Source organism: Labeo rohita, chromosome 7 (assembly GCF_022985175.1).
Source record: "Labeo rohita strain BAU-BD-2019 chromosome 7, IGBB_LRoh.1.0, whole genome shotgun sequence".
NCBI classification, from domain to species: domain Eukaryota; kingdom Metazoa; phylum Chordata; class Actinopteri; order Cypriniformes; family Cyprinidae; genus Labeo; species Labeo rohita.
Window position 1 is genome coordinate 51,762,853 of NC_066875.1, and position 26,919 is coordinate 51,789,771.

Genomic DNA, 26,919 nt, shown 5'->3' on the forward strand with positions numbered 1-26,919 from the left:
AGAATTTGTTTTGTGTAAGCGACACATGTGCATGTGTGACTCTTTGATTATGATAAAAGTCTATATAAATATTGCAGCCTGGTGCTGGTTTGGCTGGTTTATTGTTCAGTGTAATATACAAGTGTAGTGTATTTCACATGATGTATTAATTATTTTCACATGATGAATTAATCTTGCACAACTCTCGTAGAGAATATTTCAATCACAGAGACACTAAACATTCATGTGTTACTTAATAAACCACAGCAGTGTGGCGCCAACAGCCAAATTTACGTAAAAACAAATCCTCATGCATTACATCCAAATAACAGCTTATACTCCACCTAAAGTATCTTTAATGGGCGATAATTAATAACTTAAGCTCTGTGATAAATTACTAATAATAAACTGTCTGAATCCGAAGATGTGTTTTGTGAGAATGACTCAGTGTCATGAATCATATTAAATGCATTACATAGATCCTTTAAATTGTGAGGAACATCGATTATTAAAGCAATGTAAATGAAAAATGAAGAAAGTAATCCGAAGAGAGTATTCCCCATCATCACCACTTTCTTCGAGCACACTGAGCTGTAAATAAAATGGTTCATTATATTATAAAGACATAATTTTCCATTTCATTTGTAATATATGCGTATTCATTTTATTTTATTTTATTTTATTTTGTTGTTACTTCATAATCAACATTTACTTTGTATGAACACACTCACCTGGCACAGCTTCCTTCTGCATCACTTCCTGTTTGGGCGGCTGAGACCATTGCAGCGTCACTCCTTCATCAGAAACCCCTTGATCGGCCAGGGCAGACTCCAGCTGAAATGAGCAGATCTCTTAAAACTGCTATCAATGCGAATTGATTTCAGATTTCTGTATGTTTACCTCTCTCACCTGTGACAGGAGCTGAACTCTCATTTCAGGTTCAGACAGACTCGAATTGGACTTCAACTTGATCTTCACAAAGGTTTTCACCAATAAAGGACCTAAAAGGGCACATATAATCATACATTTTTAGGATACCAAAATACATTATTTTATCATTGCATGTTTTGTTTTTGACAATAATCCACAGCATTTTGGTTCAACTGCATGTGTCACTTAATATTAAACAGGTGCAACATGAAGAGGTTATGTACAAATATAATAAGATGAAATTAAATACAGATTCACCCGCAATAAGGATGAACATTGTTTAGTGTCGAATACAAATGCTTTTTATGTAGTGAACTATTGTAAAATGAATTGATGGTAAATATCAACAAAAACAACCTATTCGCTTTAATGCACTTATCAAAATAACAAAAGCATATGTCAAAGTTTAGTTTTAATTACAAAAATAAGTAGGCTATTTAAGAAGTATTATTTAACTTACAGTCTGCATGGGAGCAAAAAAAATATGTTCAAAAACTCAATATTTAATGTCAAGGAACATGTTTTTCACAACATCTATCATTTTCTGTTGATGTTTATAAAACACTCACAGACATAGCAGAAAATATCTGGCTCATGTTTGCATTTTCTTCTGTCACTGGCCATAATTGTAACCACGCATAAAATAATGTCAAACGTGAAAATGGGTTAAGAATTGAACAAATAGTTGTAATCTGGCTCAGATCCAAACACGAATCATGCATTTATGGTGTTTTTCTGCTAATTAAGGAGAATACAAGACTTCTTCAACTTACGAACGGTTCTCAAAAGCAAAAATCCTACGAAAAGCATCATATTTTGTGACTTGCTCAAACAAAACAGACACTAGCTATTTTTGGAATCAGCAGCCCAAAGTAGTAAGAAAACGGTTTTGGATATTAATTTTTTTATAGCTTGATTTTCTGTGTTTGATCAGACCTTCTCCATAGACTTCCACCTCACACAGAGTAAGAATCTTTGAATCTCCAGGTAAGAGCAGATTCACGTATCGACCCTCCATATTGTTACATACATAAGTGGACGAAACACCACCTGGGACGCTAGAAATCACAGCGCATCTAAAGAAAGACAGAGAAAACATCATTTAGACTTCTAGTCTTTTTTTTTTTTCCATATGTGTTTTCAGTAATTTGTATGGATATAAAGCCACTGAAGGAGGATCTCACATGGGATTGTTGTTGCCGTTGTTCTCCAAAGAGTTTCCAATGCGAATCTCAGTTCCGTTTATTCGTTGTGGACAGCAGTCTAATCTGTTTGTGACAACTACTCTTCTAACTCGGTACACAGAACTCAGATCCAGCCTCCACCATGGGTTAGTCCCACCAGCGGTTGAGGAACAAGCTGACCATGATTTTCTGAAACCAGGATTAAAATCAATGGCATGCTCAGCAGACCAGTTGCCATAGGTCGATGACTGTGTGACGTTTCTACCTGTTGCCAAATTATCTGGAAGATAGTGTCAAGAAAGTGTTTCAGTAAGCTTTCTTAAATCTAGGAATACATGTCTATCAGATCTGTATGAGCTGCTCTTCGAGCGGCCATTTCCTATCTACCTGAATGGGGAAATCATGAAATCGCAAAAATTGCCTGTCACTGCCACAATCACATTTAAATAACATACTTCAAATCTGACACTGACTGTCCCATAAACGTTGTTACAACATTGGCGATTGGCTCTATTATTTAGAAGGCGGGACTTATTCCGCCAAATTAGGCGTTGCGGTTTCTCCATTCATATGAGAGCATCTTCTGGGTACATTCCTATAGTCTATAAAGTCTGTATAAAGTCTCTATCTATATTAAATACCCCTTTTATGAAATTTCAATAGCTTAAAAAGTCAAAATCGCTTAGAAAGTGTTTAGACCCGGTTGTTAAGTAGCTCTGAATTACCTGGAAAAATCACATAGACTCCCAATTCACAAAGAGTGAGAATCTTTGAAGTTCCAGGAATATTCGCACTAACATAACGTCCCTCCATCCCATGACACCAGTAGCTGTAGGTAGCTCCGGCTGGAATAGTAGAAACTACAGCACATCTGGAGAAAGACAAAAGATTTGCTCATTATTAGTACTCTTCATTTGTATTTTCTTCTTTTATCAAAGTCCCAATATAAAACAAGTCATTTCACTTGGCGGCGATCTTTGAAACGCCTCTCCGACATGCAAGTGCAGCTATTCATAGGTGGAGGTGGAACCAACTCCAGGGTAAGGCTAAAAGCATCCAAATCTGTTAACTACAAACATCATAAACTTGTCTTTTTAGAAACAAACCACTCGTTGGGGGACCAAACAACTCCTTCTTGAAGTGCCCTTCTGCATCATCATCCCGTGACCACACGGAGTCGCCGTCATCATGGAAAGAATCAGCGCAAAGGATCATGGGGGCCCGAAGTGTCCATCAGTTGTACCCTTCGAAATCCTTCATTGCAAAGAGCCCTTTGAAGTGGCCAGTTTTGAGCACTTCGGTTTGGAACGAGAGTTACAAAGGTAACTCCAGTTCTATGAGTTCTGGATGACCGCCAGGGGCAGTGCTTCACACTGGTTGTTATCTCATCGCAGATCCACAGATCGAATCTAATACAAACAAAGTCCCTCGTGACCAGGATGACTCGGGGTCCTCCTCTATTTAACCACATGACTTCCTGCCGACTGTCCCTACGTAATCTTCTCACCCTGACTCCAAGTGACAGAAAGCTCTGGCGGTCATCCAGAACTCATAGAACCGCAGTTACCTTCGTAACTCTCGTTCTATTTCGTTCTTTCTGACCGCCAGAGGCAGTGCTTCACACTGGATGACTTATAACCAAAAGGTCACAAGGAGGTCCTATTTACCTCTTAAGAAGTTGAGGGTCCCAACAGGACAGCTGTTCCAAAGGTATCCGAATCAACCACATTAATCCTGTAATATCTGGAAAATGTGTTCGCTGCTGCACATATATCTTGAGTGCCTTTGAGCGCCGCCCAAGATGTCGAGATGTCCCTTGCTCTCAAAAGTGGCTCTGGCCCTTCAGAGGCCAGACACAGAGCTGTAGGCAGTCTGGATTCGGGTGCCAAATCTGACCCCCCAACTGGTGGAGGAGATCCATCCTCCTGGGAAGGCTCCAGGGGTCCCCTCCTAAGAGCCTGTACATCATTGGAAACCAGGGCTTCCCCGGCCAATTTGGTGCCACTAGGAGTAGCCTGTGGCATCCCTGAAGGACTCTGTGAACAGTTGCTAAGATTAAAGGTACTGGGGGAAAGGCATACAGTAACTGATCTGGCCAGCCATGGGCTACACTGTAAAAAATAAAAAACACAATTTGTTGAGTTAAAAAAAATTTGTTACCCTGCTGCTTAAAATTTTAAGTTCAGTCAACTAAAATAAGTTTATTCAACTTGAAATGTTAAGTTGTACTAAGTAACAACTTAGATATTTGTGTTTGCTAAACTTAACAGATGGGTAAGTAACTCAGCTGCCTTAAAATTTGAAGTTGATTCAACTCAAATATCTAATTTGTCACTTAGTATAATTTAACATTTCAAGTTGAATAAACTTTTTTTGAGTTGACTGTACTTAAAATTTTAAGGCAGCCAGGTTACAAATTATTTTAAGTTGACTCGACAAATTGTTTTTTACAGTGTAGAGCATCCTGCCCCAGAGGACTGGACTCTTCTGCCAGTAAAAACCAGAGGGGGCACTGGGTCATCTCCACCACCTCTGGGTTGAGTCTCCACTCCCCCGACAGAGGTTCTTGTCACCACATTCATCACTCCTGGGATGTGCACCCTGATACAAGTTAATAAATGCATTAATAATGCTTTATTATTGCATTGTGCTTTGTATATATTTATATCCATACTTATGTTTGTATTCTACATTTTCAAAACCACACATCTATGCACATGCAATAAAACCAATTTGGATGATCTAAATGAGACATCATTGTTCTGACCGGACAAACTGTAGCCTTTACCGCAACCCGAATTAGCAATAGAGTGCAAATTCGCAAGATTTTTCATATTTCACATTTTATACATTTTCTTGGATATTAAGACAGCCACCTGCAATTATGGCCAAATTGAAGATATGTTGTATGTTGTGTGCTCCTACTGAAAAAAACAAACAAACAAACAAAAAACTTAGGAACACCTTCTGATCACTTTTTTTTTTTCTTCAAAAATTGTAATTCAACAAAAAATTAAATTAAATTCAAACAATACCATACAATCAGGAAGAATAAGTTACCAGTAAAATGAAATCAGCAACAATAATTCACCTTTGCACAGCACAGAAGAGCACAAATGTGGCATTAAGGAATATGTACAGATTTGATAAGATTCAGAGGTGACATTAATGCATTTCATAATAACAATGTTATGAGATTAATGTTTTGAAATATTAAACGATTCAAATGACTCAATTTATGTTTTAAAAATGAAACTGAAAAGGCCAGTAGGTGGCATTAAGTGAAAGTATTTGTGACGGAATAATTAATTCAATCGATTCAAAAAAGTAGATTCATTCATAAACGAAACAGCGCTGTGTCAAAGACTAGATGCACAGCAGCTCAGCTGTGATTTTGTTTGGAACTATTTTTGTTGACGAAATATAGCACAATCAGACAACAGTGTTCCTAAAATGTAAGTCACTTAATATTAGGTTTTGTATAAAATCAAAAATGACTGCATGAGCGTTGCTTTTTTCCCCATTCAAAACTATACGAGATGTGTGACACGTCTCTGGTATTCTGTAGTCTTAGCTCTTTTCCTTAATTTATTTTTATACATTATTGAATACAACATTACATTTTTTTTTTTCTTTCATTGACAACACTGTGTGTATTTTAATATTTATATTTCCTGGGGGTCCCCTTTAGTAGAAATAATTGATTAGTAGGAGCGCAATTCCCAGCAAGCAATTTTTGGTCTAAAAAACGTATATTAGCCGTTGAAACACAGCCTAGACGTCTAGGCTAAAATAAGGTTGTCATTGGGCTGTCAGTGAAAATTTAATAGACGTCTAAACATAGACCTACAATAGACTATAAATATATATATATATATATATATATATATATATAGAAATAAAACCAAACACCTTGTAAACGCTGTTGACTTTGCTTACATGATGAAATATCATATATCTCACAAGTATTTTGCCAAAAAATGATATGTAACTAAATTCGAGATTATTTGGTCTAGAAGTGGGTTACAAATAGCCGGACTATATCGGGTCTATAGTTAAACTAGACGTTGAAATGACGACTATTGCTTGCTGGGTTGCTTGTTGCCTGAACACACGACTGGCAATTTATGTACCATACATGATGTTTTGCAATATAAGTTGCAATTTTACAGAAAAGTTTTTTCTGTAAAATTACAGAAATTATTTGTCATTTGCCAATGAAACATTATTATTACACAAAGAAAATAAAGCTTTGCTGTGTGTACCTATCCTTCTTGTCTGTGTGACGCTTCAGAGAGAAACGGTGTCAACGTGAGGTTCTCCTAACCATTCAAGGCATCTTGGCATACCAACAGGCCTATGTGTTTTCTTCAGTGTATAATCTTTACATTTTTTATATCATTAGATTTTAAAGTAATACAACCAACAGGATGTTTGGAACAATGTTTAGTGCAATTGATTGTAGACGGCGATAACTGTAATTCATTCTGTGATGACTAAAGAAGACGTCGTTTCGTGCTTTTGCTGCCATTTTAAAAAAAAGCTAACAACGTCAACAATCTGATCTTTAACATGTTTAATCAGGTATGTAAACCAGGGTTTCCTGCATCAATCGTTTCCACTGCAAAAATAAATATTAATTTACCTGTGCTGTGAATATGAATTCGCAGTCTGTATTGAGTGTGATGGAATAAAAAAAGACCTTGTTGTACTGCAAATATGCGAAACGTCGTAGTATTGGGTTGTCCGCGCTAGATGCAAAACATACAGCTCATCTAACGAGCAAATTGCTTATGAACCGCTTTTTTAGTAACAATGACAGGCAAGAGCTGAATCAGTCAGACCCTTAACTTTAGTAAAGCGACTTATTTTGGATTCCTTCAGCAAATTCCGGTGAAGTCTGCTTTCTTCATAGATTTTATTTTATTTTGTGGCCTTATATTAATATTGACATAGTCTAAACACCTGCCTATAGTTATGAAAAGAAGAAAAAAAAAAACTCTGTATATAAGGATATCACTTACACTGGGTTGCTGAAAACATCTGAAGAATCGTTTCCAACCCGAATTTCTGTCCCGTTTATCCTGCTGCCACAGCAGTCGGGTCTGTTAGTGATGGTCACTCTGTTCACGCTGTACGTCTTCAGCAGATCCAGTGTCCACCACGGATCACTTTGTGATTCAGTGTGACTACAGGTGTAGTTTTTTCCATCTACTGCGTTTTGGGCATACCAGCTCGTAAATAATGTCGATTGATTGGCTATGCCCCATCCTGCAATGTTCACTGAAAAATGTTTTTAAGAGAAAACATTATTTGCAATTACAATTAATTATTCATTTCCATTCTGACTGGAATTTTACGTGTAATATTGTAGTATGAACATGAGTTTCTGTGAATCTTTGAAATAATGTGTGAAAAATTATATGAATATAGGTTTAGAGTGTTTTACATTTATGACAAGTCATCAAACCAATAAAAAAGGATAAGAAATTGATTCTTTAATAAACAGATCGAAAATGACAATAAAGATGTATAAAAGATTTTTCCAATAAATGCTGTTCATTTGAACTGTTACTTTTTAAATGTTTCTTGAGCAGCAAATCAGTATATTAGCATGATTTATGTTTTAATTAATGATGACTCTTTTGGACTATTTTCACTTGTAAATGGTGCTTGATGTGTACATATATCTCACCTGATTGAGACCACACGACTTTTTTTTACAGGAGGAAGCGCTATAACAGATTATGGACTCCTTTTTTGTTTGTTTGTTTGTTTGTTTGTTTGTTTGTTTCCGAAACAACGGTTTGAATTGAAAATGTCCTAATTATGGATATGTTTCTTACAAACACACAGATTTTCGCTTCACAAGAAGCGTGTAGATTATTTAGATTATTGCGAGTAGTTTATGCTTAGATTACCAATTTGGGACATTTAGGCATCACATAGCTAGACGATTAAAAAAAAAAAAAAAAAAAAAAAAAAAAAAACACCACCAACAACAAATGCAGATAGACTTTTGGTTTAAAGCACTGAGTAGCAACTATAGATATTCATGATCAATCCCTGTGTTGTCTGTGTTAGTGGAAAGTGCAGCTCTATTATTTGAATTAACTTATTTTAGATAAACCCTAAATGGCACGTAAAACCAAATGAACTGTGGATGTTTTACATGTCTCATCCGGACTATCTGTGCACGTATAAGGCACAGTCAAATATTTAGTCAAAGTACAGGTATATTATTTAAAAAGCACCAATGACTGTAAACAGGAGCGTGTATAGCTGATATTATAAATCTGTTAAAGAATAATAAAACACACCAACACTGTAATAAATAAATGAAATTAGTTTTAAATTTGTAAAAGATAAAAGTATGATGTTTGAATGAAGAAAACAAGTGTTTACGATTGTGGTTAGAGTCAATTAAATAATAGTCTCAATAGTCTTATTACGTGTCACGAAATCTAACCTTCTGTTCCATGCGCCTTTATTTGAACTGAGAAAACCCCTAAAAGAAATGAGAAACACAGAATGATATTCAGTTTTAAATCGAACCACTGAGTACATTTGTTAAATGATGTATGCTTAAAACTATGAGGAAACACTCTCAGAAAAATAGGTACAAAAGCTGTCACTGGGGTGGTACCTTTGCAGAAGGTACAAATTTGTCTACTATTAAAGTACTAAAATGTACACTCTAGGTACACTCTATGTACTTACATTACATTTTTATGTAGGGTAAGAAAAAAAAACTTAGTAACAGTAGTAAAGAAAGCACAGTAGTAAAAGAAAAAAGTTGGAATCACTAAGATAGACACACTGAAGTTGTTTGTACATTTTACTTACCCAGGAGAAGTGACAGGATCCTGCAGAAAACCCTCATGTTCATATCAAGCGCTTCTTGATTCGTTCTGCTTTCAGCTGAGGATGTTTGAATGAACGATATTACCGAGAGAGAGAGAGAGAGAGAGAGAGAGAGAGAGAGAGAGAGAGATTAGTTCAACTTTACATACCACTTCTGTTAGGATGTCATTTAAATTATATGATAATTTCCACATTTAAGTTTAAAATGGCCTTATGTCCTGTCATGAAATAATTCTAAGATTTATTAGGACTTAGAAAAAAGTCCCTGTAAACTGTTGAATGAACACGGTACTCCTTTACCGTATTTATTTATCTATTTTGACCACATTAGAAGCGCTATAAAAGGTGACGTCACATTACGATGAGTGGTCTAAAAATTTTTTTTTTTTTTTTTTTTAAATAATAATATTAGAATCTTACTACTACAATAATAAATTATTTCTGAATTAAGCATTTGGCCTTTTAAAGGCACATTGGATGTTGTCATGAATTGACAATTTCATTTTATGCAATTTAAGCAATAGTTGCAGTACCTATACAGCGTCAAGTTTAAAGTATAAGCTAGATCAGTGTTTTATTATTATTATTATTGTATATTATTATTGTTATATTACTTCATAACTTCATAGACTACGCTCGTAACAAACTTACATTAGCCGAATGTAACAGAATTTACCACTGTTCCGAATATCACAGAAGACCACGTATTTAGGTTATATTTTCGTAAATCATTGAAATGAAGTAAATGGAAGTGAAGTGAAGTGACGACGTATTGTAAAGTATGGTGACCCATATTTGGTCCTCTGCATTTAACCCATTACTAGTGCACACACAGCAGTGAGAAGTGAACACACACGCACACACACACTGTGAAAACACACCCGGAGCAGTGGGCAAGTGCAGCCATTTCTCCAGCGCCCGGGGAGCAATTGGGGGTTCAGTGCCTTGCTCAAGGGGTCTTCAGTCATGGTATTGAAGGTGGAAAGAGCACTGTTCATTCACAAACCCGCACCAGCAAGAATTGAAGGTGGGGATTGTGAATGAACAGCGCTCTTTTCCACCTTCAATTCCTGCAGGTGCGGGAATCGAACCAGCGACATTTGGGTTACAAGCCCGACTTAAGACCAATAGCACTTATTCAAAAAAGCTGTTCTGCCATGTTAATAACCACAAATTAACAATGGTTTTGCTACACTGTATAGTTTTACCATGGCATTTGTAGTAAAACTCTGGTTATACAAACGGTAATCCATCTGCCAAAAACATAGTTACTATGCTTTTACCCTTGACCTAATAAAACCATGGTTATTTTTCCTTAGGACAAAACATGACCCATGCGCAAAAAAAAAAAACATGTTCCATATTAAGATTTTCTATAAAGATATATTCATGTTAACTCATGGACAATAACACATGGTCCTAATGTAATACTTTATTTAAAAAAATTCTAAAATAATTGTGTACTATGTGCAAACAAATTACAATGTGGTGATTGTTTTGCAACAAGGTGGAGATGTGTTGATGAATAGGTGACAGAACATTAGTGAAAAAAATAAACATACACATGAGAGACAGAGTGATGTCAGGGTTAATTATTTTTGTGTATTTAAAGAGTTAAACTCTTTATGTGATGATGATGGCCATAGAAACAATATTGTTGTCTGTGGTTTCAAAATTTGTTGTAGGGTGTATGGGCCTGGACGATGTGAGATTTCCCAGCTTGAAATTTTATTCCAGTCCACCCCTGGCGTTGTCTATAGCTTTGTATTATGCTTGAAAAATTTGGCCTCTATTTGCACTTCAAATATTGAGAGAGTAGCCTAGCCTACTTTGATTATGGCTGCACTTATTTTTTTAATTTAATATGACTAAGAAAGAACTGTGTTGTTTAGCCTATTTTTTTTATACTGTTTTTATGTTCAATTTGTGAAAAGATCTTCAGTTAGGAGGTCAAACAATCTAGAAGCTCATAATTCATGTACAGTTCTAAGGTCTGGAGAGAAATCATACAGGAGAGAAGCCAGTCAGCTGAGTTTGTAGCAAAACCTTTTATAGTGCTTGAGTGTTGTTGTCTTTTACTGCATATGATAATTTATACTTAGAAATTAGAACTGAGATGACATTTATTACAAGATAAGTTAAAATAATTAAATATTTGGTTATTGAGAATTTTCTTATGGGGACATACCCCCTGAACCCCCTAGAGGAACCAATGTGCACCCACTGCAGCCTCACAAAATCCTGTGGTGACACTGGGAATGTAGAGAAAACACTGTAGGATTGGCTGTCTCATTGCGTGTGTATGCCAGTTTACCTTACTATTTGCGTGTGGATCACATTTGGCACTAAATACATTTCTCCAACAAAGCTCCCCTTTCTCAAACCAAAGTTACACCTTTGAGTCCTGCTGTCCTAAGATGAAACATCTTGATGGGGAAAAAAAAACATCACATTCTGCTTTATACCCTATTGTATTCTACAACTTTAAAACGCACTGTCTTGCATCTTGTAAACTGACCACCAAGTAATTTGTGAACACTACAGTACAGTGCAATCTTGCAGCAGGTTAGTGAGTGCCTTGCAGCCTCTGCTGGTAGATGCTGGAACTACGCGAATATGGAAAATAAGTTGTATTCTGTTGCACTGTATTCCATTTATTTATTCATTCATTCATTCGAAATAAAGACAGACATTATGTGTGTGAACTGTGACTGACAACACACATACTGTGTTTTTAACAAATATTTTACAATATTCAATAAATGTTCTTAATCATCTTAAAATTGTAATCAATTGTTTTGTTGTACTGGACACTACTGGACAAATGCAGCATGATCACAAGGTCCCTGTGAAACTCATCCTCATTTGGCCAGCTAATCCATGTGAACATTTACCTACACATTTACATTGACGTTCCTGGAAGATGCTTTCTTAGAAAACAACGAACAGGTGAACTTTGTCTTGTCCTCACTGGCTGTGTCTGGCTGTTGTGTGCAAATGACTGTGCTAATGACTTTCAGGTCATGGCTGAAGGTTTTTTTTTTGTAGGATTCCAAATTAACTTCTTAAGACTCGCCCATCAATTCTACTGTTAAATTTGTTTGTGAATATGTTTTTTTGTTTTTTTTTTTTTTTTTTTGCACTTGATTCTGCAAATCATTGAATTAGATGTACAAGTAGGCCTATAGCTAAAATGTTATTTTGTTTACATGTATAAAATTATTGTATGTAAATATATTAAAAATAAATCTGGTAGTGTCAGCAGATGCTCCAGCAATGTTTTACATTGTTTTACAGATTAGCTCTCTTTTGCATCTGAAACTGATTGTGGGATTGAAAACAAGGATTTATTGGCCTCACAAAAAAAGATTTCATGTCACAAAAAAAATGTGTCTTTCTAAACACTAATAGCTTACAGTGGCACTGATGTCTGCGTTTAACACAAAACGGCCAAAAATGTGTACAGATTGAGATCTTTATCAAGTGACGGCCTATTGTTTGAGGTTTGAGCAGGTGATGGACAGCTGTGGCACTTCGGATTTACATGCTGCCTGAGATAATTCAAATACACACAAAACAACATGGAAATGATCAGTGATAGGACTGATGGAGTGGAAAAAAGGACACATGACCTAAAGTTCTGTGTTTTCATCTGCTATGTTTAACATGCCAGTACAAATTTAAAGCAGAAGATACTGACGTGACTGGGCAAAGAACAACAGAAAGATTCTACAGCTCTACTTTCACACAATGTTCTTGGTGTTTTGCATATTAGTCCCAAGAATTTCCAACACCTTTTTATTCTATTCGACACAATGTCCGATAAGTGAATATCTTAAGTTTACCTCAGAAATCCCTGATCAGTGATTCTTCAATGATTAATCAATTTTCCACTAGCGACCAAAACACATTCTGCTGGACGCAACCTAGCAAAGTAATAAAAAAGGGTAAACACAGAACATAAAAGGAAAATAACTGCTCAGTGTAAACAAATGCTGATTATCAATGTGTGAGACTGGAAATACATTCTGAAATACAGATGTTGTTAATGATCTGGACTCTGATAAACAAACACATTCAACACACAATACAAACTACTTATTAGGGTAATTTTAATCATCATCATAAATTACTAACAAGTTAAAGCTACAAGAAATATGATTAATCACACAAGATTTTCTAGTCTGTTTATCCCATTGTTTTTATTCAGATGTTCCACATTCATTTTATTATACTTTACAGCAATCATTTTTCACATTCAGTATAAACTACTTGACTGATTAAAGAAAATGCCTCATATACAACACAACACTGTACAAACAATGTTCATGTTTAGATGATTCCTTTCAGGAACTGATCTTATTTTGAACTAACAATAACAATGAAACTCAAGAATAGGTGAAACTTTCCAAACTTCATAATGTCAGTGTTTTCTTTGACTCATATATAAGTAATTTAGATGGATTTGGACAAGCATCGAAAGAAAAACACTATGAAAATGAATCTGAGTGCACCTTTTTGGCGCCTAGAAAAAAGTCCTCAAAGTCCTCATTTTCATTTTGCAAGATTTGTTTAGTAAATCAGACTTGACCTGAAAAGTGAAGGTGTGCTGAGAAAAGCAATTCTGGAGGTCCTATGATGTGTGAAATATATTCAGCAAGCTGCCAGTGAGAGTTTCCTATGGGTGGAGACTCGAGCTGCTAAGAGAAAAACAAATAAAAAGAGGGATGGATGGTAGAAGAGAGAGAGCAGAAGGAGAAACACTCTCATCATATCTGACCATCACAGGTGTCTGGTTAATGGGCTTTAAAAAAGAAGATGGATGGACTCGGTTACCTGTTTTTACTTTTGGGTGAGTATAAATGACACCTGTCAGATGATGTAAAATTGCAGATGCTGTTTAGCTATTCATTTTGCAAATATTTCTAGAAACAAATGCAACAACTTCCCAGAAAGCAATGGAAACTCAATAGTGTTTTTGTAACAGGTGTCTCTTCCATTCAAGGCAGTACAGAAAACTTTGAAGGTAAAAAGTTCTTGTAACTAATGTCCATTTAGTTAACATTAGATAATGCATTAACTAATATTAACCACAGCTCACAGAATTTATTAATATTTATTAATGTTGGTTAATAAAGTACAACTGTTCACTGTTAGTTCATCTAAGCGCAGCAGATCCATTAAAATAATAATAACATACAACTTTGGATTTTAATGTAGCATTTTGGATTGGAATGTAATATTGCAGCCCGAATGGAACATATTGAAACTATACACACTTGAGTCTTGACCCTCTGTCTCTTTATATGGTTTAAGAGAATTTGGCATTAAAAGGAACGGCTGTACAGTCGACCACATATTTCCACTGGGGAGCGGCCAGAGCCATCGATGGCATCAGATACGCTCCAGGTGAAGCCTCATTCTGCTCCATCACATTAAGCCAGCTCAACCAGTGGTGGAGGCTGGATCTGCTGGATTATTACTACATTTACAAAGTGGTCATCACCAACAGAGCCGACTGCTGTTCGGAGCGCATGACTGGAGTAGAGATCCGCATCGGAAACTCTCTGGTGAACAACGGTAACGACAATCCCAGGTGAAGTTACGAAAACAGTTATGAACGCGGAGAACCGGATTTCAGCAGGTCACCTGATTGTGTCGTGGTTTCTCCATTTCTTTCTGCAGATGCGCTGTCGTTACTTCACGTGTTCCACCAGGCGGTACTGTCAGCTTCGGTTGCGGCGGAATGGGAGGCCGTTATGTAAACATGTACCTTCCTAACATCCAGACGTTTCTCACGCTGTGTGAGGTGGAGGTTTATGGAACAGGTCATTTCTGACACCTAATTCTAGATTGTAAAGGTGCGGTCACATTAGTGAAATCTCACGTGAAAAAATAGGTCTATTTTTATACGCAGTTGTTGTATTAAACAGCTCAGAATGACAACATTTACCTGTTAGTCGAATTCGCATGACCAACTTGAACATGAGTGAAATCTGCGTTTTTATAGGAATCTTATTGTAATTACCGATGAGTTTTCCCAGCGATTTGGAACATCTCAAGGGCACAGGATTTCCCATTGCCAAATTTGCATCGGGTTAAAGTTCGCAAATTTGCTTCAAAGTGGCCTATGTGCTAGCTGTGCTTCATATATCGCTACATATATCCAGGTGATGGATATTTTTTACCCCCGAAATTCTGCTTAAGTTACCGCCGTCCCACTAGGCCATTTATCAGACGTAAGTGGCCAAGATCTGCATTCTAATGTGTTAAACTGGCCCTCCTGCAACTGAAAGCATCAAGTCAAAGTCACCTCTGCTAACCATGTTTATTTCTTTGTTTGACGTGCTTGTTTCGCATTTTCCAGCTTATAGGAAAAAAGTGTTTCTGAGGATGAAATTAAGCTCCAGCGGTAACACAGCTGCGGTAAACAACACATTTCTCAATCAGGTAAGAAAGGGCCATTCTAAAACACTTAATACCCTTAATGCCTTAAGACGCTGTTTTTAAAAGACCAAACCCAGTAACTCTGTCTTACAAGATCAAATTTTTGTCAGTGAGCTCAAGATCTGTTGAGCAGCAAATCCTCCAGCACGGTCTTGTCAGTCCCCTCTCCTTACTCTGAATGATTGGTCAGTCAAATCTGACTCCTGCAGCTCATGTTGTATGCAGGGCTGCCAAATCCACATTTTTTTTTTTTTTCCCCACTGAAATGGGCTACAATGATCTAACTGTGTTAGATGTTACGTTTTGTGAAGGATGACCACTGGTAAGAAGACTTTTAGCTGCATTTATGATCAATCTGCATAACAGTGACTGTAAAATATGTATTTTTGGTACGGAAAAAGCCTTGTGTATGTTGCTGAGCTTTTGCGGTACATGATAATATTGTGGACATTTACGTTTTGTGCTAATTATTGGTCAGAACTTGATGTCAGTCTGGTTGCACTAAATGAAACCCGCTTGAATAACTTTTGGTGTGTTTTAGCTGCAGTCCGCTCTGGGGTTAGGTTCGGTTTCTGACGTTAAACTGTCCTGGTCGAGACCCCCCTATGGGGCAGTGACACAAGACAACAAAAAAACAACAAGGTAAGTGCATATAGGTTATGCTAGTACAGGGTAGGTTTGTTTTTTGACTGTATGTGTTGACATCTGTTTATACTTTCTTACATAGACTCTGGTAACTATATATTTTGCAGTATGGAAAAGTTATTGTATATATTACTGAATAAATAATTTGATATGCAGTTAATTAAAGGAATCATGATAAATCACACTTCCACTGAAGCTCAATAGGCTATTCAGAACATGCTGGAGATTATGATCATCCCAATATTTATGTTTTATTTACAGGACTTGTGGTAATAAACGTTAATCTGGAACCACAGACTGAATCATTCAAGCAGACGTTCATTTATTATTATTATTTTTTTTATAATTCATTGATTTCTGCTGTTGACATGTTCATTATATTGTACATAAAATTGGTTTGAAACATTATTTATAAATATGCATAAGTACTTAACTGAATGTATCAGTGTACATACAGTATGTGTATTATATTTTCATTTCATCAGTGAACACATGGCTATTTCATCAATATTCTCATTCACCGATAACTACTGACAATGCAAACATATTTATTTTACTGGTTTTGTCTTTCCTGCAGTTAATTTATTACAATACAATGTTCATTAAAGCCCTGTGTTAAAGTGATGTTGTATTGTGTTCTTTGAATGTTCAATAATGATATTACTTTATTCATCCAGTACAACTGAAATATGACCATGATTGTCTGAGCTGCCTTGTTTTAACTTTGAAAACACAAAATGTATGAATGTTACTGTGTTAACTACAAAAAAAAGCCTTTACTAAAGGACTCTCTTTCTCTCTATACTAAACTTTAAACACTTAAGTCCTATGCATATAATAGAAAATTATAGTTGAGAAGACGTCACGCCTGATCCAAATTAAGCAAAAACAAGAGTGAAGATCTTACTACTTCTGGAAAAATAATAATAATAATTTAATAAAAATAATTTAATCAAAAAAGATGTATTTTTATCTTCATGATAATTCATGCATCAGAGAACTGATAAAAACAGCACAGTCTGGCATTTTGCAGTAACTTAGTGATGATGAATATAATATAATTAAAATGAAACTTATGATGGCTGTTTCTCCTCAGAAAGGCTCCAGAAATCTGCTTCAGCAGTGATCTAGAAATGAAAATCACTGAGCTTCAGGTGTTCCTGATCATTAACCACATCACTGAGGCATTTTACAGCGTTTCTCCTAAAGATTCACTCTAAATTACTGATTTTAGGAGCAGACTAACCGTTTTCATGCTGATTTTGCATCACCACTTTTGCAGGGGGTTGAGACCAGCTCAGCGTCACATAAGTGTTTCCTCTCCAAGTCAGCGCTGACTTCAACTGCAATGAACGATTCATTAATATTATATCGATGCTTAAGGATGCGATAAGAGACAAACATCACGTTCTCACCTCTTTAAGCAAGTTGTCCTTTACTGTGGGGTCGGTCAAATTAGCGTTTGAGTTAAACGTTATCTTCATAAACGATCGTGCAAAATAATCTAGAAAATACAATCATTCTGTTCACTTTGTTATTTAAAAAAAAAAAAAAAAAAAAAAAAAAACTAATATAACTGGGGGACACTCTTAAATACCACAATTAAAAATTAAAGTCTGAAAAAGTAAAACAATATTAAACTAAATCGACAAGACACATTAAGAATAAAATGAAAATAGTAACAACTGTAACAATTTACATCTTGCATATTAAAAATGTAGTTTTAACCGTTTTTGTTTGTCTACAAAACTGTAAGCAGGAGCCATTACATAAAACCGTTTTATGATCATGAATCTGAAACACTCACAAGCAGCCGACAGGTGCATCTGAACTGAAAACAATCATAGAAAACAGAAGAAGAACAAGAAAAAAAAATCTAATGAATGATTTATTTGAGTTGCGTTTGATCACCTGACTCGTACACTTCCACCTCACACACAAAGATGGCCTTAAAGAGTCCATTAAGCAGGATGTTTACGTATTGTCCCTTCCGATCAGAGCAGGAATAGGTGACGCTGTTGGCCACTGCATCACTTGAGATCGCAGCACAGCTACAAGATTACACACGCACACACACATTCAGACAGTCTTTTACTTTGTTTACAATACACAAATAAATCTATTAAATTACATAGGCGCTTATTTCAGGAACTTGAAGGTTACATCAATAGTAACTGTAATTAAATCACAGGAAAAATGGGAGCAATTTCTTTTTCAAGTGAATAGTAATTCAGTTACACTATTTAATAATTATTGAGTAATGCATTGGACCCAACACTGGATAAGATTTCCTTTTTTCATCTTTCACAATCAGTTGAAACTTTCCCGGCTAGGTGACTAGTGGTCGCACAAACGTAAAGTCACATTAATAATCTAGTGCTTTTCTATTCTCTCATAATATGCATTAAATTATTCTTCCGTGATCTGGTTCCATTTTAGCTTGGCCTTGCTGTAGCTAATCTAATGTATTCATTCGTGTAGGCTACTAAACCTTAACTGAGAAACCGATACATGAAATGCTCACGCTGAGGCGCCTCACCTGGGATTGGTGTTTCCATTGTCCTGCAGAGAGCTGCCGAAGCGAATCTCAAAATCTCTCCTATTGTCTGGACAGCAGTCTTCTCTGTAAGTGACGACCACGATACTCACTCGAAACTCAGCCTGGAGATCCAGCCTCCACCAAGGTCTAGCCTCCAGATAGGTTGCGGCACAGGAACTAGAAGTCATTGAGATATCCTTCCCACCATCGATGGCGCGGTGTGCTATGAGATCACCGAATATTGTGGACTGTGCGGCAATTCCTTTTCGTGCCAGATTTTCTGGAAAGGGCAAATGAATTTGATGATAGTGCTCATTTCACTCCACTGCATTATTTTCCATTTAAAAATAGCTTTACATTCCAGTGGAAGCGACCATATGATTACTTACACAATGCTACGACCATTCTAATCTGAACGCTGCAATCGTGCATAATTCTATGGAAGGCGGAAAGGGCCAAAAGTCTTTTAACGGAGCTTGTGAAATTTGACTGATTGTGGCGTTAAAGTGACAACATGCATGCACTTACGCTAACATCAGATCTTATATTTGTTCATGAGGGATAATACATGGGTGCTTTGTGTGTGATTTCAATATTATGTCATGACTTTTACAATGTCTTTTTTGTTGTTTTAACTTTGTTAATTTAGTTGTTTAAAAGTGTTAATTTACATTGTAACACTAATTGATTTACTCTAACACATTAGGTATCAGTTAAGCAATGCTGAATTCTCTGTGGGACAGTTTAACTATTAATTATTTTGGTACTAAATCTGACAAAACTGACATATTTGGGGACATCTGGGCACGTTCATCATTTGTAAAAATGATATATAAATGACTTAAATACATTGTTGTTTTTATTGCATAATACAGAAAGCTTACTTAGACAACTGTTGCTAAGTAAATGTATAATGTGTGCGTATTTTAAAATAAACAAACAGGTGCCTTAAAATGTTGCTTTACCTTTAGCGCCATCTGTCTGCACCCGAACAGAAAACAGCCCTGTGTAAAAGATGTTCAAGGACAAAACAATTTAAGAAAAAAAAACATTTGTTAAAGGCAAATAAGCATCCAAATTGTGTTACATTTGTTATGTAAAGCAGTCAATGCCAGATTCATTTGATGGATTATTTACTAATGTACAAGGGTCAAAGTACATAAACTGAAATACTGGATGTATACAAACGGTGTTTTTCCTATTTATAAAAAAGAAAAATGGGCAAAGATAAATGTGTTTAAATGTATTTTACTGTATTTAGTGTATTTTAACTTTATAGTTTATAAAACTTCACCAGATCATACAAATGTGGTAATTTGAGTTGCACTTCAATAATTAAAGTCTTTTACCCAATATTAACAGCCAGCAGTGAATGGTCCCCATCATCTCACGGTAAAGTCCTTATCAAATATTCCTCTGTAATGTTGGGGGAAAACAAAGATGTGACATATGACAGAGATTATGGCAAATAAATGTTTCTTTTAATGTCATGGAGCCTGAAGGTGAAACACTGCTGTAAAGTCTCATTTTAGAGTCTCCTGATAGTATCAGTAATGGCCATTTGTCAGTGTTTTACATAGCAGTTAAGTCACAAGATCATAGATTTTCATTTTAAACTCATTAAAAACATGTAAAACGTTCTGCAATTCAAAACATGGAATAACAACAACAACTGCACTGTAGATTAACACTTTTTTCTAAGTTCCTTTATTGTATTTTACAATTAAATGTAATGTGTTTATTAAAATAAATCATTTTTATAAGTTCATTATTAGTAGATTTTAATTAGCAAAGGCATTTTTTTATTTTATTTCATTTATTTATTTGACTCTAATATTTTGTAAACAAAAATGTCACCACTAAGTACATCTATTGTGACATTTATTTGATAATAAAATAACTGAACTGACCTGTCCTGTTGTGTGAAGTTCCTGTTTTCTGAATTAGTGGCTTCTATCAGCACGATGATGAAGTGATTTTGTGGTCAGTTTAAAATCTGACTGTGAACCCCAAAGATTGTCTTACTGTTTGTATCACTGTGTGACGTCTTAGGGCGTGTTTTACAAGTAACAAACACAGATTAAATAGCTCCTCCTCATTACTAGTTTGTCACCAGTGTTGGGGAGTAACTAGTTACAAGTAACGGAATTATGTAATTTAATTACAAAATAAATGTAATTGTAATTAGTTACAGTTAATGAGAAAAAATCTGTAATTAAATTACAGTTACTTTTGAAAATGTTAATGATTACAAAGGGGATTACATCTGAATTTGTTTCACACACCCACATACAGATTTAATTGACTTTTCCAAAATCGCACTGATTGCTCTATAATGAGACACAAATGTTTCAGGAGATTAGGACACAGAATAGGCCACATGCTTGTTCTTAACTGTTTTATTTCCTATTTGGGTTTATGCATATACTTTATATTTTAAGATTAATTGTTTTTTTTCCAAGGCATTGTTAGATGCCAGTGTTTCATTCTGTCATAATTGTGCAAACATTTGATTTCAAAACCAGTATCATAGCTATTAAACTATTGCTTGTTATGATTTCATATCTGTATTTTACCTCAGAATGATCTCAAAGCAAATAAGAGGTGTTAAGTCTGAATTTGTAGTAACTGTGCTTTAAATTAAATTAATACATGGCTCTGTCATGACATTACAAGGTATGTTATTCCCCCATAACAACTGCTAAAAGCTACTAACTCAGACTCATCTTAAGTCGGCGCTATACGCGTGATAATTTTTCTTGGTGGAAGCTTTGCGTTTGGTTAGCTAATGAAGTATTAAAACTCAATTCAATATTATATGTACGATTTCTTAATTCTGTCAACTTGCTGCTTGCTAGCAACTGATTTCTTCATGGAATCTTTGCGTTCAAATATTTCAACTCAGATCAGTGTTTTGTGAATAATTATTTACTTCTGTGGCAAGCAGCTGTGTGATTACTGCAAAATATTATCCCTTACTTATTATAATCTTAATTTAAGTGATAAAGTCTGACAGTAATCAGTGTTGAGTGCTGCTGTAAGGTTAACTCTGCCTGGTTTGAATGTTTTAACAGTTGTTTAACAGTTGAAAATATTAGAAATTTTGAAAAGTAATCAAACAGTAATTAAAAGTAGTAAGTTACATTACTTTAATAAAGTAATTGAAAAGTTGCACTACTTATTACATTTTAAATAGAGTAACTTGTAATCTGTAACCTATTACATTTCCAAAGTAACCTTCCCAACACTGTTTGTCACACAGTGACTGAGAAATTGGTGCTGGGAAATTCAAAGAAACACAGACGAATGAGATTATACTAGATCACTTTTAATGTTGTCTTTGAAAAGCAAAATAAATCATAAGTCGTTTTCTTTATCCTGATCCTCACACCAATGATATTATACTAGACACATTAACTCTAGACATTAAATTGTGCAGAAATTAATAAATATTTAAAGCAAATGATTTACAAGATAACCTGATAACAGCTATTATATGCAGTGGGCCTAGATAAAATATGTAAATTGATACATAATTTTAGGTTGAATCATATTTAGACTACATATTATTTAATTTATATTAAAATGTCATGGTTTTTTTAGTATGGACTTGTAGTAACTAATTTCACAATAACTATATGCATTACAGTATGTTCAGGGTATCAATGGTTAAATATTAGTATAAATATATATTTTTCAAACAAAATAACATCATTGCACACACTGCTAAGAAACAAACTGAAAAGAACCCCAGCTATGGAAACCACCTTAAGCAGGTTTATGATGTCTTTCTTTTGATCCTCATGGGATCTATTTCAGCATATATATATATATATATATATATATATATATATACACACACACACACACACATACATCTATTGTAGAGAGGAGCATACCAACATACCAGCATTTAGACAGATGAGATTTAGCAATCATTTTATGTTTTTGGCAAATTAGTGGATAATTTGTACCAACCAAAGGATGGTCACACTTCACTTTCATTCCACTGACTTCTACTCAGAAGATATTAAGCAAAAACAAGGCTGAAGATCTAAGCAATAATGAAGAGCACACAACGCCCTATGCTGTTACATTTGTTACATTTTGTTACACTGTTACATTTACATTAAGTATTATTTAACCATCTGATTCATTATACATTTTTCATAGCTATAAAATAAAAACATAATTTTGGGAAGATAAAAGTTCAAAGTTTTTATTTTTACTTAAATATGAAATCAGTAAGTATCTATCATGTATCATTTGCTTATTGTACTTATTTACTTAGAAAAAAAATCTTAAAACATGAAGCTTTTTCTCATGATTATGTATCATATAATAAAAATAAATAAAAATAAATATTATATTATAAATATAATAAAAACCGCATGTTTGCAGTAAATGTGAGATGAATAATGAAAAAGCTATAATATAATGGAAACAGATGATGGATGTTACTCCTCAGAGCGTCTCCAGAGATCTGCTTCAGCAGGGATCTAGAAATGAAAATCACAGAGCTTTAGATGTTCCTCATCATTAAACAAATCACTAAGATTTTACAGTGTTTCTCCTATATTCACGTTAGATTGCTGGTTGTAAGAACAGACTAACCGTTTTCATGTTCATTTTGGATCACCGTTATTTCTTCTTCAGGGCTTTGAGACCAGCTCAGCGTCACATTAGTGATTCCTAAAGCTGACTTCAGCTGCAACGAACGATTTATTAGTATGAATCGGCGATGAATCAGGATGCGATTTGAGACAAACATTACATTCTCACCTCACTAAGCACGCTGTCCGTTACTGTCGGGTCGGTCAGATTAGCGGTGGAGTTAAACATCATTTTTATGAAGTATTGCCTGGAAATATCTTGGAAACACAATCATTATTTTCACTTTGCTATTAGGCTATCGTTTACAAAAAGTATAATGAAAATTATATTTTTTATTTAATTAAATAAAAACTAACGTAACTTGAGAAAATGGACACTAAACTAAAACATACCAAACATGAAAAACACACGTTTATGTGCCAAAGCAAACAAAATTTAGCCTATAAGAATAGTCGTCAGATTTCGAGACTTGAGGCCTGGCCTGGAAAAGCGTTACAGGCTTAACGTGAAAACTGTGATAATGAAATCACAAGTATACACATGACTGATTTTATAAACTTTATACAGACAAGCAGATGTGGCCAGAATATGAACGCAAGGCACTGAACTGTATAGCCTATGCTATGCGTTCATCTTTGGCCACATCTGGTTGATTTTATATAATGTAACATTAGGAAGAGTTTGGTTTATTAATATAACTGTCTTCATGCATTAAGCCACGTTAACTATTTTATGATTATGAATCTCAAACACTCCCGCGCAGCCGACAGGTGCTTCTGAACAGAAAACATCCTTGAAATTACAGAAACATCACTGAAAAACAAAACATAAAGCTAATGAAAGGTTTGTTAAAGTTAGGTGCGATCACCTGACTCGTATACTTCCACCTCACACACCGAGAGGAAATCTGACCACTCGTTCATGAAGACGTTGACGTATTGTCCCTCTCGATCAGAGCAAGAGTAGATGAAGCTGTTGGCTGCAGGATTACTTGAGATCACGGCACATCTACACACATCAAATCAATATTATCTTTCTTTTCGTTTACATTATTTATTTTACATTTTTTTTTTTTGTTTGTTTGTTTTCTGCATGTTTTGAAATGGGGGCATTTGAGTCACACCTAAATGGCATATTCATTGTTTAAATTTTTGAAAAGCAGCTAAACAGACTTTTACTTTGTAAGTTTGTGTCTGTAAACGTCATCATCATGTGGTCGAAATTACCATCTATTATGGTGTTAATTTTAAAGTAACCTTCAAGAAGTTTGACAGTTATGCATTATAAAAATATGCAAAAAAAAAAAAAAAAAAAAAAAAATCTGTATTTAATTATATTGTTATAAATAGTATACTAGTATACTAGTATATTATAAACTATTGTATTTTAATTTCTTATGTTTTATATTTTATTTGGCTAATAAAAATACATTAAATTATGTAAACTTATACTGAACATTAAGCAATTTTTTTTTTTTTTTTTTTTCCCCCATACAAAATCTTACCACCATATGAAAATCAAATGGCTCAGCGGGCCAGACTTACTCCTGTACTGTTTTTCCCTGGTGGTATATGCACTTATTTATGCTTTTGCGATTTGACTTGATTAACATGAGCTCTCTTTTCGAAAGCTAATCTAATGTAATAATGCACTCGCCCATACACCAAACGCATCCAAAGCGCTTCACCTGGGATTGTCGTTTCCATCGTTTTGCAGAGAGTTTCCAAATTTAACCTGGATATCTTTCCATCTTCCTGGAAGGCTGTCGTCTCTGTAAGTGACGACCACTGTGTTCACTCTATACACAACCTGTAGATCCAGCCTCCACCACGGGTGGCCCTCCCAACTGGTTGCGGCACAAGTAGTAGAAGATGTAGAGGAATCCTTGCCACCATCGATGGCGCGGTTCGCGGACCGAGTACTGTATGTTGTCGACTGTGCAGGAGTTCCTCTTAATGCCAGATTCTCTGGAAAGAGGCAAATTCATTGTATTAGGACAGGCCGACAGGGGTTTGAAGTGGCTCATTTCATCGAATCCATCCAATTTTGCATTTTAACGCATGATTGAACGTCTCACAGCTAAATAATAGCAAAAAGCACAATAGCTACATTATTGACACTTTAGTGTGATAAAGAAACATGAAGCATGAAGCAGGAAGTGCATAATTTTTAAAAAAGTTAAAGGTGCAAAAGCTGAGAAAACAAATGTCCTATAATTTGTATTTTGCTGCTTGTTTTTAATAAATCATTTATGACTACAGTACATCTAAAGTCATAGGTTACATATCCTAATGTGTCATTTTGATTATTAAAAAAAAAAAAAAAAAAAAAAAAAAAAAAAAAACTAGCCAATTTTCCGCAAATTTTGATCGCAAAAATCACGAAAGAAATCATGTGGGACTGATTAACTATAGTTTGGGTACAAATATGGGTAGACAAGCTATCTGACAAAACTGAAGAAAATGGGGGCATCTCGGCACATCCTCATTTATTAAAAATATATCGGTTAATATATTGTTGTTTTTAATTGGAAAATACAGAACGTTTATTATTGCCAAGTTAATGTATACATTGCTGTTTTCACTTTGTGTGCTTATATGTTTAAAACGCGAAATGCTGCCCAAAGCAAACTAAACAGCCGCACCAAAAGGTTACTCTAGCAAATATGGCTTGAGCATTATGGCCTATACACTACCTTTTGCGCCACCTCCGAGCTGCTGAACAGAAAACAGCCCTGTGCAAAATAAAATTTTAATGACAGATCAATAAAAGAAACCAACATACCTTAAAGGCAAATTAGCACCCAAATGTTAGATTTGCTTTGTAAAGCAGTCAATGCCAGATTTATGTGATGCACAAAAGTCTTGAGTGCAATATTTAAATACATAAAATGAAAAATACTTGATATAAATTGAGTTTAATTTTATGTATAATTATAGAAACTATTTGTATTATTATTATTATTTTTTTATGAACCTTTGCATTGTTTTGACATTTACTGTCTGAAAGTCTTACCCAATAACAGCCAGCACTCAATGACCCACATGACCTCACAAAGAAGCCCTTATAAAATGTATATTCCTGTGGAATTTTTGGGTGGTGGGTGGGGACAGAAAGATGTGAAAAATGACATTATGAAATGCATGTAAATACATTTCGAAATCTATTATAAAACGTAACTGAATATATTACAATGTTTTTTCTTTGACTTTAGTAGTAGTCATTAGTAGGCTAGAATTTTAGTAATAAAGGCATTAAATTTGTTAATTTTATGGTTTTGTTTTAGAACTCATATGCAATAACTGTTGCCAATAATTATAATTGTTTTTATATTTATTTGATAAATAATGAACTGACCTGTTGTGTGAAGTCCGTATGATCTGGATCAGCAGCTTCTATTGGCACAGTGATGAAGGGACTGCACTGTCAGTTTGAAATGTGGTGATGAACCTCGAAGATGACTGATTGTCTTACTGTTTGTCTCACTGTGTGACGTCACACGGCAGGGACACGTGCACTGGTAGTCGGATTGAGTGTTTCAGTTCTGAGAGACCCGATTGTTTTTGTTGTTGTTGTTTGTTTGTTTGTTTGTTTTCTTTTCCGGACAGATAAAATTAAATATAATAAAATGGAATACAGGAGTTGCTGTAATTCTTGTTTAAAGACATATTCTGAATCACAAATACACATTGACATAAAACTAAAATTTCTATGTAA

The 26,919-nt window shown here is 35.0% G+C and overlaps 3 protein-coding genes across 5 annotated transcripts; 1 reads left to right on the forward strand and 2 right to left on the reverse strand.

Moving 5' to 3' along the window:
- Positions 1 to 8: 8 nt before the first annotated feature.
- On the reverse strand, positions 9 to 19,095 carry LOC127168151 (uncharacterized). Of its 2 annotated transcripts, XM_051114741.1 has the most exons (15): positions 18,978 to 19,095; positions 18,589 to 18,868; positions 17,961 to 18,100; positions 17,465 to 17,553; positions 17,296 to 17,392; positions 8,940 to 9,014; positions 8,563 to 8,601; positions 7,118 to 7,376; positions 4,970 to 5,017; positions 2,819 to 2,964; positions 2,094 to 2,373; positions 1,846 to 1,985; positions 889 to 980; positions 711 to 813; positions 9 to 570 (listed from the first exon to the last, which is right to left on the reverse strand). In XM_051114741.1, exons 2-15 carry the CDS (start codon positions 18,774 to 18,776, stop codon positions 545 to 547), a joined length of 1,722 nt encoding a protein of 573 aa, XP_050970698.1. In that variant the 5' UTR covers positions 18,777 to 18,868; positions 18,978 to 19,095; the 3' UTR covers positions 9 to 544. The 2 variants fall into 2 exon arrangements, with proteins under 2 accessions (XP_050970698.1, XP_050970699.1); XM_051114742.1 differs by lacking the exon at positions 4,970 to 5,017.
- Positions 13,685 to 17,171, forward strand: LOC127168153 (fucolectin-1). Of its 2 annotated transcripts, XM_051114746.1 has the most exons (7): positions 13,714 to 13,809; positions 13,945 to 13,983; positions 14,274 to 14,553; positions 14,643 to 14,785; positions 15,325 to 15,407; positions 15,946 to 16,046; positions 16,311 to 17,171. In XM_051114746.1, exons 1-7 carry the CDS (start codon positions 13,776 to 13,778, stop codon positions 16,330 to 16,332), a joined length of 702 nt encoding a protein of 233 aa, XP_050970703.1. In that variant the 5' UTR covers positions 13,714 to 13,775; the 3' UTR covers positions 16,333 to 17,171. The 2 variants fall into 2 exon arrangements, with proteins under 2 accessions (XP_050970702.1, XP_050970703.1); XM_051114745.1 differs by having other exon boundaries at positions 13,685 to 13,983.
- Positions 19,096 to 21,910: 2,815 nt separating the features above from the next.
- On the reverse strand, positions 21,911 to 25,185 carry LOC127168155 (fucolectin-like; the record flags this gene model as incomplete). The annotated part of the gene is made up of 5 exons (XM_051114747.1): positions 21,911 to 23,087; positions 23,203 to 23,296; positions 23,371 to 23,459; positions 24,071 to 24,210; positions 24,890 to 25,185. Coding segments are annotated over 5 exons (630 nt in total), but the record flags the coding sequence as incomplete, so codon positions are not given.
- Between the last annotated feature and the right edge of the window lie 1,734 nt (positions 25,186 to 26,919).

What these genes read in the sequence shown, in the direction of transcription:
- LOC127168153 (XM_051114745.1), top strand. Translation starts at nt 13,893, where the DNA reads ATGCAACAACTTCCCAGAAAGCAATGGAAACTCAATAGTGTTTTTGTA. An exon ending in CAGTACAGAAAACTTTGAAG is followed by an intron (nt 13,984 to 14,273) that starts GTAAAAAGTTCT and finishes ATATGGTTTAAG; the next exon opens with AGAATTTGGCATTAAAAGGA. An exon ending in ACAACACATTTCTCAATCAG is followed by an intron (nt 15,408 to 15,945) that starts GTAAGAAAGGGC and finishes GGTGTGTTTTAG; the next exon opens with CTGCAGTCCGCTCTGGGGTT.
- LOC127168151 (XM_051114741.1), bottom strand. Translation starts at nt 18,776, where the DNA reads ATGACTTCTAGTTCCTGTGCCGCAACCTATCTGGAGGCTAGACCTTGG. An exon ending in AATGGAAACACCAATCCCAG is followed by an intron (nt 18,101 to 18,588) that starts GTGAGGCGCCTC and finishes GTAATCTTGTAG; the next exon opens with CTGTGCTGCGATCTCAAGTG. An exon ending in GGTGGAAGTCTATGGAGAAG is followed by an intron (nt 981 to 1,845) that starts GTCTGATCAAAC and finishes GTGCCCTTTTAG; the next exon opens with GTCCTTTATTGGTGAAAACC.